Raw genomic sequence first — 13195 nt, forward strand, 5'->3', positions numbered from 1 at the left:
TTCAATTGATCCATTTACTGAATATAATGGCGCGAGAAAATGTTGATAAAAAGAAAAAAAAATGGCGTGAGAAAATGCGCGCGTAATGAACCGCGAAGTAACGGTCATAATAAACAGAATAATAGAGGAAGATAGGTGGGTGAGGTGGCAGACATACAGAGAGAAGAAAGGAGTTTGACCAGACCATTAAAAGACTAGAGGACCACACTATAAGCCATAACATTGCATTAACATGCTTCTAAAAACACTCGTACTTTTATTTAATTTATCAATTAAACACCAATATCTCTTCCTGAATTTAAAATTATCTGTCTGTACTATATATGAGTATATAGTAAGTACTAAACACCTACTTCATTGGGCTATCTTAAAGTTATTTGTTACAAAGACAAATTCTGTAAAAGCAGTGCATGATATGCAGAAGCTATATATCATTACAAAGGTAACAACAAATCCTAGACGTTATTTCACAACAAAAAAAAACAAATCCTAGACTAACCCATATCATATTTTTCTTACTAAGACTAGTATAACTATGTATATAATAAATGGCAAATTGATCACAGAGACCTACGCGATTTAACTGACAATAAGTTTGATGAAATTATAAACACGTGCTCATTGGTCCCCAACAAATAATAGAGTATGTAGAGTAGAACAGAGTATATGAATTTACTAGATCTTCAGAAGAAAATAAAGAACTGAAATAATGTTACGACTTGGAAGATTTTTACTGACTTACTAGTTTACTAGCCAATAACAGTGACATACATGTACCTGAAAAAGTTTCGAAGGCTTGGACGGGAAAAACAAAAGAATGTTTCCTTGTCCCCACCGATGACGTTGCTAGCGTTACTCGGTAAGAAGGCTGTGTATACCACGCGTATAGTAGCGCGTGTGAAGAATTAAATTCGTTTGCTGATCTGGCAGAGGATGCAGAAGTTTGACTGGACCATTAAAGGACGAGAACCAGACAAAACATTCATTTAATAAGCTGTTTAACACCTGCCATGTTATGCTTTTAATGACAACTCGAGGTAATTTAATTAACTATTAAGAGTATTTGTTTTTTTAATCAAGAAACTAAAAAGTAGAGTGAATGCTATGAGGTTGGCTTTGCGTTCAATCATGTGATCAACTTTGGCTTCGCGTCACACAATTAGCAATTATGTATGACTTATTTAATTGAGATTGACATCTACGTTATATCATATGGTTTAATAGTTCGAGCCTTCTTAGATCTCATATATGGTTCAAATCTCAGACTAAAAGCAATGGTTTGTAAAAACTCACATGTGTATAATCCAGAAGATCATCAATCTCACATGCATACAATTTTTGGATTTGTTCGATCATGTGAACAACTTAGGCGCGTCACATATTTAACAATTATGTATAATTTATTTAATCGAATTTGACATCTACGTTATCTCATGGTTCAATAGTTCACACCTTACATCTTAGGGTTTAAATCTCAGACAATGTTGTAATCATCAAGATCATAAATTCAGCATATTACAGTGATTATTTTGTTGTTTGTTTGGAATATGTTATAGATAGATGACAACAACAGAAAAACACATTACTAAACCATTTTTCATTACTCGATTTGATTTGGTTTACTGCAACTTGCAACAAAGACAATGTCCAAATAAAAAGAACCATTGGGAAAGTCTATACAGAAACTTTATGTTCTTGATGTGAATCCTAAAGCCTGATAGATCTCATTTACAGAAAACTCCAGACGCAAAAAACATTTGTTTCTCATGCGTGTAATTTCTAAAAAAAAAGAACGAACTGCTAGGGAGCTCTGCAGGTATTATTATTGTTACCCCTAATGTATATAGTTCAGAGCTCTAGAACCACCTTACCCGGAACCAGCTTCTTCTCCTTGGCTTCATGAGCTGCTACAACTTCGGTTATAGGAAACGTCTTTTCCACTGGTATCTTTAGCTTTCCGGCTCCAACTAACCGTTGAATCTCAGCTAGACCTTCAGGATCAGCCCTCATATACGTCCACCAATAGTCTGTATTTTTCAGTTCATTACATTCAGATTTGATCTGAGTAACCATTTCTTTCACTCTCAAAAAGCTTAAAGAGACAGGTCTTAAGAAAAGAATAGTTCCTGAAACATTAAAGTGAGAGTAATGTAGAGAGAGATGTATGATATACCTATTCCATGAGAATACTGATACTGTATCTTTTTCTTCGCCAAGAGTGAAGTTGCAAGCGGAAGCCCAATCACAAAACCGTATTTATCAGTCAATGATGCAGCCTCACCCTTCAATAGATCAATGCAAGAGAGAATAAAAACACTTTTCTAAGAGCAAAGGTAGCTCGTAAGGCAGAGACAAAAGAACTATTGTATACCTGGAGAGTCATATAGTTGCCACCCTTCCTCAAGAAGTTTATGCCTATTCTCTCGGTCTCAGGCCGACCAATAGTATCCAACACAGCGTCAAACTTTCCTTTTACAGCCACCTCAATGTCCTGTCCATGAAACAAATCAAGGTTGCTGAATCAGAACAATATAGTCATGGCTCTACTTTGGATCAGCAGATAAATAAACATCTTCTGTCACTACCTCGGTTAAGTAGTCAACAGCTTGCTCGGCACCAGCTGCTAGTATTCTTTCTTTGGTCTGACCAACACAAGAGGCTGTAACATGGCACCCAAAGGCTACGCCCAGCTGGATTGCAGCAAAACCTACTGCTCCTCCTCCAAAAACTAATAGCCTTTGTCTGCAAAAAGAAAGGCTTTTAGGAACATGTCTCAGCTTCTGAGTGAATGTATTAGTCTCATCCTCCTGCCACATGCAGATAATAAAAGTTTCTCAAAAACCATACCCTTCGAGTATCCGAGCATTACTCTTCAAAGCACGCCAAGCAGTCAACGCAGCAAAAGGAATAGCACTCGCCTCCTACAAGATGCAAACAAAAGAACAGCTGAAAACTCTCAACAGAAAAAAAAAAATCAAAGTAGAACAGATGTAAAGGGCATATAGAGATCTTCCCACTTACAACATGAGAAACCGATGATGGCTTTTCAATGAGCTCCTCCTCAGAAAGTATCCCATAATCAGTATAAGTACCTCTCAACGCAGTAGGATGCAACGCACCAAAAACTTCTTGCCCTACTTTAAATGCCTTCACTGAGTTACCAACGGCTGCAACTTCACCACTGATGTCACGTCCAATTACAACAGGTAGATGCGGTTGTAACACAGAACGCCCATATCCTGCTCGTATCTGTGAGATCATCAACACGCCAATATCAACAGAAGAATCATAACATCAATCTCACTACTCTTATCCACAGCATCAATAACGCCAATCTTAATCCAACAATCTCCGATTATATCCACTCACTCTGCAATCAAGAGGATTGATCGAAACAGCTTTCGCACGGACGAGGACCTCGTTCGGATTGAGATTCGGCACCGGGACATTCTCCCGGAGCTCCAAAACCTCCGGGCCGCCGAATCGTGGCAGCATCACTGCGCGGCAACCGGTGAAGATGCTCCGTAGGGGACTTAACCTCGCCGGATGAGACACCAATCCGGCGATAGAGTTACCGCGATACGATCTCATCACTCGCATTTCTCCTTCGTCGATGCGAAGATCTGCTTCTTCTATTTTAAGACTTTAAAGGTTTTTATGTAACTCAGAAACGGAAAATTGAAGACGTGGCAGCGTTAGCGTCCTCAGAGCGGGTTTGTTTACTTGACTGTTACATGCAAGCTGATGGTTTCGATCAACCCGGTTTGGAACAAACCGAACTGATTCAACCAGAAATTTAATAAACCAACCGGCTCAATGTGTCAATTCTTGAAATTGAGCTGGAGCCAGAGGAATGTACAGCTCGAACCTGTTGCAAAACCATTTAGTAATTGTGGATACCGAACCAAAATTGAATAGTCATTATGCATGTACCGAACCAAAACCATTAGTCTCTATTATTTTATTCGTTTCTTAAAAATGCCACTTTAACATTTTGATACAGATTAAAAAAATAATTGAAATATATTTAATTATTATTAATTACATCTATTTGATTCATAATATTTAAAATAAATAAAATTATTTATAAAATCAATGCAGTTTACAATTAATTTAAAGCTGAAAATAACTATAATTTGCATTAAATTTTAAAATAATATATTTTATTTAACAGAAAAAATATTAAAATAACGCTTATTACGAAAGTGAAGAAGCAGTGAATAGAGACTTGAACAATGTACGAAGCCTAACTGGACAAAACCAAACAGCACAAAATAAGTGAACAAGAGAACGAGTATTTTGATGATACAGGAGCTAATATGGTATAACGTCGTGATAAACTTGTATACAACAAGATGGTACATTGTGGGAACCTGATGCTAACAACTAACAAGTAAATCCCACAGCAAAAATGGAAGAGACGAACAAAACTTTTCAGCTATTGTTGGTTTCTGTTTGATCAGAATGTTTGCTTTAGCTTTGTTTGGTTGATTCAAACAGTTGAGGTGTGATTAGCTTCCTTTACTTTCTTCTTAGGCTTACGCTTCTTTTGTTTCAGCCTCATCCGTGTCTGGTCTTTCACATTTCTCTCCCACTCCCTTCTGTTCTTCTGGTAAAGCAGCATTGCGGCTCGTGCATCATCAATCTGTCGATGGAAACAAGAGTTAAAGACTTGCGGATCTAAAAGAACATGATAAAAGTGGAATTAAAGATGTTTGTGAGATGTAGACACTTACAGGACAGTGCTCTCCGTTTTGGATGTCGGCTCCTAGAAACTCAGATGCAAGATGTTTCAGTGACTTTCTTGTTTTGTCCCTGTTTGGAAGATTACAAGGTGGGTTCATTAGGACAAGATGAAAAGAGAAGAGAGGGGTTGGTGAGGTGTGAGCAATACTTGAGAAAAGGCTGATACTCTGCTGTGTCCCTTATGTCCTTTTTCGGGTGAGTTAACAGTAAAACCTGTTGCAAAAGTCTAGTTATGTTAAAACTAATGTATTATAGGCAATTTAAGCAGATTCGAGATTTGTGATATAAAACACAGAGGCACAGACCTTGAGATCGTTGTGCAAGGCATGTCCCACGAGAATCTTCCCCTTGATTAACTCCGCTACTTTGGTCTGAGCCACTCGGAAATCTTTGGCTGAAGATTAAAACAAAGATGAAAGTTCCAAACTTTTTAGCAGATGTTCCAATTCATTTGCACACTAAACTTTCAGAGGATAGGAATGTTGACAGGTTCAAGAAGAAGGTAAGAAAAGATGAAAGTAAGACCAACCCTTTCTTAAGTCTCTAGGTCGAATCCCACTAATATGCGTTCGAAAGTCAACAACACGTTCCACAGGACGCACAAACTCATCGTATAGAACATTCCCCCACTTATTTACCTGTCAATAACACAGGTGAAACAACCAGTTAGCTTCACGTAGGAGGAGAGACGGGTATAATCCTAAAGAAGATGGATTAAGAGAAAGGCATTCAATGTATACATACCAAGGTAACACGTCCAAGGGCGCTTTTGGTTCCTTGACTGACACCAACCATTTCACAGTCCATAGCCACTTCATCTGTCAAACTACCCCACACGTTGTTGATATACATATTGCTCAAATAAAAATACAGTATATATTAGCAAAATCCTTGTTATTTTTTTTTTGTTTTCTAGCATAGGCAATTTCCCAATACTGTTTAAAAATGCTAAAAAGTGTCGTCAACTGCAGTGTGTATCTCTTAGCTAGTTAGTCATTATCTTAGCGACAGAAAGTCCACAAAGCTAAACAGCAAACATGACCTACCTGGTATCGTCATTGACAGGTGCTAAAGGACTAATCTTAGGAACATCCACCTCCGAATCAGGTCTCTCTTTCCGCTTCCCTGCAAGAATTGAACCACTGAGAGACCAAACCATTGTTTAGAACCTAAAACCAAAGTTCAAGTTCGAAACTTTCGGTACCTAATATGGACCTGGGATCATCTGAGTCGTCATTGTTTGAAGATTTTCGATTGCCCGAGTTATTCGAATCAGATTTCAGCTTCTGCAATGACAATGACCGAGAACCAAACAAAGAAAAATCAATGGCTGAACAAAGTGTGGAAGAAAGGGAAAAGGAGAGAGAGAAGGATACTAACTTGTTGGAGGAGTGACCAATTAGGGTTTATCTGAACGGGTTTAGGGTTTTTCTTCTTCTGCTTTCTCTTCAGATCAGAACTCATCTTCTTCTTCCTACACGAACTAGGCGGCTCAAGAGTAAGGTTTTAACTTTTAAGACCTATAGATTGAAACAGCTGATGTCTGCTTATGAGTAAGCGACACCGTTTCGCTAAGATTGGTTTAACGAAACCAAACCGCGTATTAATTAATATTGAGATTTTGCCCAAAAAAAAAAAATTAATATTGAGATTGATTTTAATGTTTTTAATTTTTTTTATTATTGTTTTGTTTCGGTTGTTGGTGTAAGTAGAGATTGAATTTAATTCCAAAGGAACTACCAGAAATAATGTATTTTCTATGAACATCTCGAATGTAAAACTTTATTTTTTAAAAAATAAAATAAAAGTAAAAATGAAGTAAAATTGCTACAATTATATTCTATTTCTTACTACATAATGGAGTGATGAATATACAAAAAAGATTACTCCATTTATGAAGTAAATTTTATTATGGAGTGAGATATGAAGTTGAGTTAGAGCATTCTTTACTCCATATTCACTTTTATTCTATTTAAAAAAAATGAAGTAGAGAAGAAAATGTCTTAACATTCCTAAAAAAAATCACCATTCATAAGAAATAATTTTACTTTCTCATTCCCAAAGTTATATTCACTTTTATTCTATTTAAAAAAAAAAATAAAGTAGAGAGGAAGATGTCTTAACATTCCTAAAAAAAATAACTATTCATAAGAAATAATTTTACTTTCTCATTTCCAAAGTTATTTCTTGTTAAATATGAAATTTAAATATGAGATAAAATAACCATTCTTTTTTATTTCACAACGTTTTTTTTATTATTCTTCAACGTTTTTTTCTATTCGTTTTTCTTATTTTCAAAATGGTCAACAGCCGAACCCAAAAAATATCGTTGATTTTCTTTAAAAAAAAATTAAAATATCATTGATTTTCTTTAGAAAAATACTTTAATTTTTTTACAAAATCGTTACTAGTTAAGAGCATGTTAGTATTCACTATGGGCTACCACATTCTTCTTCTTTGCTAAATTGGCAATGCCTTTTGGTTAGGGATGCCAATCAAGGACCTGGACCGCGGGCCTGACCCGTAAAGGCTTGCTGCAGGGCGGGATTGGGCCTCCATTTGGTAAGCCCGCAAAATTGCGGGTCTCGCGGGACGGGTTCAAAGCGGGATGGGTTAAAAGCGGGATGGGTCAAAAGCGGGACGGGTCGAAAGCGGGATGGGCTTAACCCACGGGATTTTGAAGACACGCAACCCTAAGTCCCCATGTCTGCTTTCGCCTAAAACATTGAGAGAGAGAGAGAGAGAGAGAGAGAGAGAGAGAAAACGATTCTTGTGACTTTTCCCCCATAAAACATAAAGAATTCCGGCGATGATGCATGATTCGAGCTCCGGTGATGATGATTCGAGCTCCAGCGATGACGATTCGAGCTCTGGTGTTGTTTTGATTTGGTTTTCTCTTTTTATTACACACAACTATGAATTGCTTTATTACAATGTGATATTTCTTGTTTAAGTTGATTGGTTTTGTTTTTCTTAAATTAAATTTGGTTACAATGGTGTTGTTTAGGAGAAAAGTTAGTTGTATTAAACGTCATTTGTATAATTTGGTAAAGTGATTCACGATTTTCTTTGCAATCCAAATAATTAAAAAGAGAGATGGTTTGATGAAGACATAAAACACTTGAGCCAACTTATTACAAAGATAACAACTCAATCAGATTCAAACTCAACAAAAGCTTTTGCTGATAACAAAAGAAGGCTTTTAACTCAAGAGCGCAAGCACAAACGGAGTTTTGTGGCATTTATTTTGATAAGTCTTTAGCGAAGCTAAATGAGCTCTCTTCAACTCTCTTAGACAACTCTTATACTTTTGAGGATTCATGAAAAAAACTGTAGTAGGCGGTTTGATAAGGAGGCGTCCCGCGGGACGGTCCGTGAAAGCCTATATATTTTGCGGTATGGGTTTGAGCCGACATTTTGAAGACCGCAGCCCGCGCGGGACAGGCCCGCTGTAACCCGCTCGACGACTAATCTGCTGCGGTACGGGACGGAACGGGATGGGTAAACCTGTTTGACATCTCTACTTTTGGTACTAGACAAAAGTGAATCTTATTATTCAAAGTAGTATTAATTAATTAGATGTGAAATCTAAAGCTCGTGTTCATTAAATAAAAGCCAACAATTTTGACCAATAACAACGTTTTTCTCATAATTAGGATATCAATCAGTTATTTTTTATTTAGCCAAAAATATAACAATTGATGTCAAAAAGCTAAGAAACCAGTGAAAAAAAATATTATTATATTTTAAAAAGGTAAAGATAAGCATAAAGAGAATATTGTAAAAGAAAAGAAAAATTATTATGGCTCCCGAATGGTGATTGCGGGTTGAGTAGTACGGGACAAGTGGTCTAATTGCGGTGCAATTCTAACAGTTATAAAAATGGTATAGATATAAAGTATACTAGGTTTTGACCCGCGCTTTGAAAAGCGCGGATTTTGTTTTTCATTTACTGAAATTAATTTAAAAATTAATATTATCTTCTTTTCATATCTTAACAATAAAATTTTTTAAACTTTTATCATTTTCATTTTTTTCAAAATATGGTATTTTTCGAAATAGATTTAAAGATGATATGTGTGATTTAATAGTGTATATATATATAGAGTAATGATGTGAATTGTCGATTTTACACTGAAAATGAGTTTTTCTTGTCATATATTTGTATTATAGTTCTAACCATCAATATACAAATTTTTTTTTATCTTTATTAGATTTAGAAGCTAATAATATTTTTGAAAGCACACCAGTTTTTTATGTCAACATTTTATTAGAAAATAAATAATTTAATGTTAATTTATTATAATGTTTGAGGTTCAAGTACTATTTTCATATCTGATCCAAATCAGTGGTTGAACCGATCAAGATGAAACCATGTATATAATCTTGTTCGGATTCAATGAAAAAATCTTTTATTAAAATCTGATTGAAAACCTTGGTAAAAACCCAACAACTTGTTATTAACCAATTATGATTTTGCTGTGACAATATTAGTTTATTGATATGATAATATTAGTTTATTTTTTATTAATAACCTATTATAATTTGTATTTTTATTTTATATTTAAATTTAATTTTATAATAATTTTAAAATATTCTTACACTTATAATTGCTATATCAATATTATGGACAAAATGACATAATAAATGATTTTATGTTAAGGTACTATATAATATAAATATTTACATAATTGTTTATTTGTATTTAACAATTTGAAATAAACGATAGAAAATAAATTATAGGTTAGATGATAAAATCAGTATTATAAAATATATTTTTGTTTAAAAAAATAAGATTGGACCTTAAACTCGTTAGATAAGTTAACGGAGGCATTTTGGTTGGATTTTTTTGGTTAAACGGTCTAATGAAATCGTTTCAATAATAATAGGCCTTAATTAAATAGATTAGTATGTAAATTTATTATGGTTAGTGAATATAGCATTTTTTTAAGGAAGTAAATATCCAACGTATGCCTAAATGTCCTCAGAATTATAGCATAACTGATTTTGTTTCTTTTTTCATTTGATGTTAAATGAGGCAAAAATAATTAGAAAAAATCTAAATAAGGGAGTGGCATACATTTGTAAATAACTTGAAAAACTAAGGGTAGAATCCTAGTAGGGATTCTGCTTTAATAGTATAGATATAGAGATTTTTGTTACCGTTAACTGTGGATGCAGAGCGGAAAGCTGGTTACCATTCGAAACCTATATTTTAGAAAGGTAAAGATAAGCATAAAGAGAATATTGTAAAAGAAAAGAAAAACTGAGAAGAGGAAAATAAAATAAAAAAACCTTCCATCACCCTCCTCCTTTGATCTCTCTCTCTATCTCCCTGATTAAATCTGGATAATCAGGTAATCAACCTCTTATGATCATCGCAAAATAATTGGATTCTCGAGCTTTTGATTATTTTGAGTATATGGTTGTTTGGTAATATATTGGTGGGTTGATCATCTTTTGAAATGGTTTAGAATACATTGAGGAGCTGCTGAAGACTTACAATGTTGCATGGACTTATCTTTGCATATGATTTTGGTGTTCCTTGCTTTCTGAATTAAATTTGATCTTTGCAGCTAGATTTTCATACTTTACACAATGTATCCGTGAAGCTTAATGTTCAATGTGTTGTCTGTGGATACAGTTTCTTTGTGCCTCTCTATAATAAAAAAAGTCACAGGGAAAGGTTTCTAGACTTTACATTCTTGGAGAGATACTTAGAGAAGAATATTTACTCTCTTTCTTTGTATGTTTTGCTTCCATTGCTAGATGTCAGAACGTTTTAAATATTATACTTGTGCTTATTGAACCAAACTTGCTAGAATCAGCTTTTGTTCTTTTCTGTAAGAAATTCACTTGTTTTTTTTTCTCTCGCTAATGCTGTTGATTTTTCTAAAATTCCACTGCCAGGGGGGGTTTCTGCAACTATCAATATGAGACAAAGAAATATGTTGACTAGTTTAGACATGGAGCAGCATTCTCAAGCTTTTGGCATCCCTCCTCCACATATCTCTATTCCTAGTTTCGAACCTTACGACAACAACTCAATGTTATACGGGCTTCAACAGTGCCATCATCATCAACGTCCTGCCATGTCAACCCCACCACATATCCATCTCCCTTATGCGCCTTTTCATGCTCCACCGTTTGTTCCTGGAGGTACTTCCACTGAACATGAGAGGGGTGCACATGTTATGAGTCACGGATACAAAAGAAAGAGCACTCAAGTTATGCCCGGAAATTTTCAGTATCAAACCACTGCAGAAGCACCTTTCCCATTCCCACACTATGGCCCACAACCAGTAGATGAGAGGAGTGTGAGGAACAGAGCAGGAGCAGCTACAATGGATCCGCCTCTCTCCCATGTTCATAATAATTTCATTCAAGGAAGCTATCTAGCTCATCCTTTTCCACCTCCTGGCTCAGTCTGGTATGACCAACATTGTAATGGCAACACATCTGATGGATCCTCTTCTTCGCTTTGGCCCCAACCACCCTCTGTACCTTATATGCATGGTAATTAATATCCGTATTCTCTCAACACTGAGACTGGTCTTTATATGCAAGTTCTTGAAAATCTTAATTATTCGTCTTGTTTGATTTCTTAGGTCACGGTGTTACTGGCTCCATAGACTCTGGTAATGTCTGCTTTCCGAGATACCATGAAACATCTAGTAGCAGAAACCAAACACCATTTGTATACCCTAGACACAGCCATTTTAGCCATCATCCGGCACCTCCTCCCACCTTATTACCTCACTTGGCTTCAGTCTCATACACTGTTCCCATGACTATTCATGATGCTTCCTACAGTCATGTGGGACCAGTTCAATCAACTGGGTTTAGTATAAACCCGCAACGTCCCCTAGATGATTTTGTACCTGCAGCGACTCTTAGAAACCATGGACTGCCTCGCTTTAGAGCATTTCCCACAGATGTAATTAACATCCTCTTTAGCACATTTTGTTCATCTTTTAGTGTCACTTTGTTCAAAAATGTTTATTCTTTAATATTGGCGTTTTTCTGTTTTATGTTTAGGAAGTTGCAGTGTTCAGAGAAAGAGGCTTCTACAATGCTGTTGATTATGTTGATCATCATCAAGACATGCGCTTGGACATAGAGGACATGTCGTATGAGGTGAGGACATGTGAAGAGTTTATATTTGTTTTTCTTGTCTTATTAACATACAAACCTGCGGTGGCGCAGGAGCTTCTTGCTTTGAGCGACCATATTGGCACTGTGAAGACTGGCTTATCAGAAGAAGATGTGGAAGCTCTTCTGAAAAGAAGAACGTCTTTATCGACCAGAATCAACCTGGAAGATGCTACATCTACTGATCTAGAAACAGATTCTTGCACTATATGCCAGGTAAAGCCCAAGAAATCTTGAGACTGCATCCTCCAAGCTTATGCAAACGTTCCTCACTCACTCTTCTTGGTAGTAAAACTGGCTTTTTCCTAACTGGGGATTGACAGGAAAACTACAAGAACCAAGATAAGATCGCAACGCTGGATTGCAGACACGAGTATCATGCAGAATGTTTGAAGAAGTGGTTGGTTATCAAGAACATTTGCCCAGTGTGTAAATCAGAGGCACTTGGTCATGGAAAAGAAGAAGGAACGATAAAAAAATTTATAGGAGGAGAGAGGTTTCTGCTAGTTCAACCTAAATAGACGTTATGGTTTTTTCAACAATGCTTATAAATATTGGTTTTGTAAGAGAAATAGAGTCAGGGTAAGTTTCAGCCCCCAAGTTCTGTAAATTTAAAACTTTTGGGCACATAATTTGTATAACAGTCTAAAGCTGAGATTGGCTTTGTGACTATGAAAACTGTATAGGCTTCTTTCGTTCTTTGTACATTTGGTTGCTCCTCTGAAGTTTATTTTGTCTTCTTTACCTCTAGCACCATTTATTTTCTTGTTCATAGATTGCTGAATATCTTTATATAAAAAAAGTAAGCATTATAATGATCTGAGAAACTTACACCAAGCCAAGGAACAAGAAGAAAACAAAGTAAAGAAAAGGGAGAATCATCTGTATAGTTTCCCTAATTACCCGAACAAATGGACATCAACTTGAGAAGCACCTTGTTGACCTCGGAAACATCGTCCTTAGATCCGACATAGATACTATGTTTTGTAGGGAAAGTAGCCGGATCATCATCTCCAATATTCCAAGCTTTTTGGCAAGTCATGGTTTGTATATATGATAGAAGCGTCCTGAGCTAACAATACCACATATATAAGCAGAAAATAGGTATGAATACAAGAATCAGAATATACATGCAAGCAGTTCCCGTAGCTCAGTTGGTTAGAGCGTTGGTCTTATGAGCCGAAGGTCGCGGGTTCGAGCCCCGCCGGGAACATTTTGAGTTTTTTACTTTTTTTTCTTTTATCACCCTTAACTTTTAGCAAATTTAACAATTCAATCCCAAACTATTAAATTATCA

The 13195-nt window shown here is 35.9% G+C and overlaps 3 protein-coding genes and 1 non-coding gene across 4 annotated transcripts; 2 read left to right on the forward strand and 2 right to left on the reverse strand.

Annotated features, from left to right (window-relative positions):
* Positions 1–1582: 1582 nt before the first annotated feature.
* LOC111215703 (reticulon-4-interacting protein 1, mitochondrial-like) lies at positions 1583–3652 on the reverse strand. The gene is made up of 7 exons (XM_022719693.2): positions 3370–3652; positions 3022–3249; positions 2848–2921; positions 2586–2742; positions 2372–2491; positions 2174–2282; positions 1583–2027 (listed from the first exon to the last, which is right to left on the reverse strand). Exons 1-7 carry the CDS (start codon positions 3598–3600, stop codon positions 1849–1851), a joined length of 1098 nt encoding a protein of 365 aa, XP_022575414.2. The 5' UTR covers positions 3601–3652; the 3' UTR covers positions 1583–1848.
* Positions 3653–4251: 599 nt separating this feature from the next.
* LOC106397474 (RNA exonuclease 4) lies at positions 4252–6309 on the reverse strand. Its single transcript, XM_013838059.3, has 9 exons — positions 6127–6309; positions 5951–6032; positions 5793–5871; positions 5491–5572; positions 5276–5384; positions 5052–5140; positions 4895–4959; positions 4737–4815; positions 4252–4645 (listed from the first exon to the last, which is right to left on the reverse strand). The coding sequence occupies exons 1-9, from the start codon at positions 6208–6210 to the stop codon at positions 4493–4495; spliced, it is 822 nt and encodes a 273-aa protein (XP_013693513.2). The 5' UTR covers positions 6211–6309; the 3' UTR covers positions 4252–4492.
* A 3652-nt stretch (positions 6310–9961) lies between these two features.
* LOC111215704 (probable E3 ubiquitin-protein ligase ZFP1) lies at positions 9962–12642 on the forward strand. Its single transcript, XM_022719694.2, has 6 exons — positions 9962–10103; positions 10657–11262; positions 11355–11683; positions 11785–11883; positions 11953–12114; positions 12222–12642. The coding sequence occupies exons 2-6, from the start codon at positions 10680–10682 to the stop codon at positions 12417–12419; spliced, it is 1371 nt and encodes a 456-aa protein (XP_022575415.1). The 5' UTR covers positions 9962–10103; positions 10657–10679; the 3' UTR covers positions 12420–12642.
* Positions 12643–13037: 395 nt separating this feature from the next.
* On the forward strand, positions 13038–13111 carry TRNAI-UAU. Its single transcript has one exon. It is a non-coding gene; the product is annotated as a tRNA-Ile (tRNA).
* Positions 13112–13195: the final 84 nt, after the last annotated feature.

This window comes from Brassica napus, chromosome A5 (assembly GCF_020379485.1).
Source record: "Brassica napus cultivar Da-Ae chromosome A5, Da-Ae, whole genome shotgun sequence".
Classification (NCBI taxonomy): Eukaryota; Viridiplantae; Streptophyta; class Magnoliopsida; order Brassicales; family Brassicaceae; genus Brassica; species Brassica napus.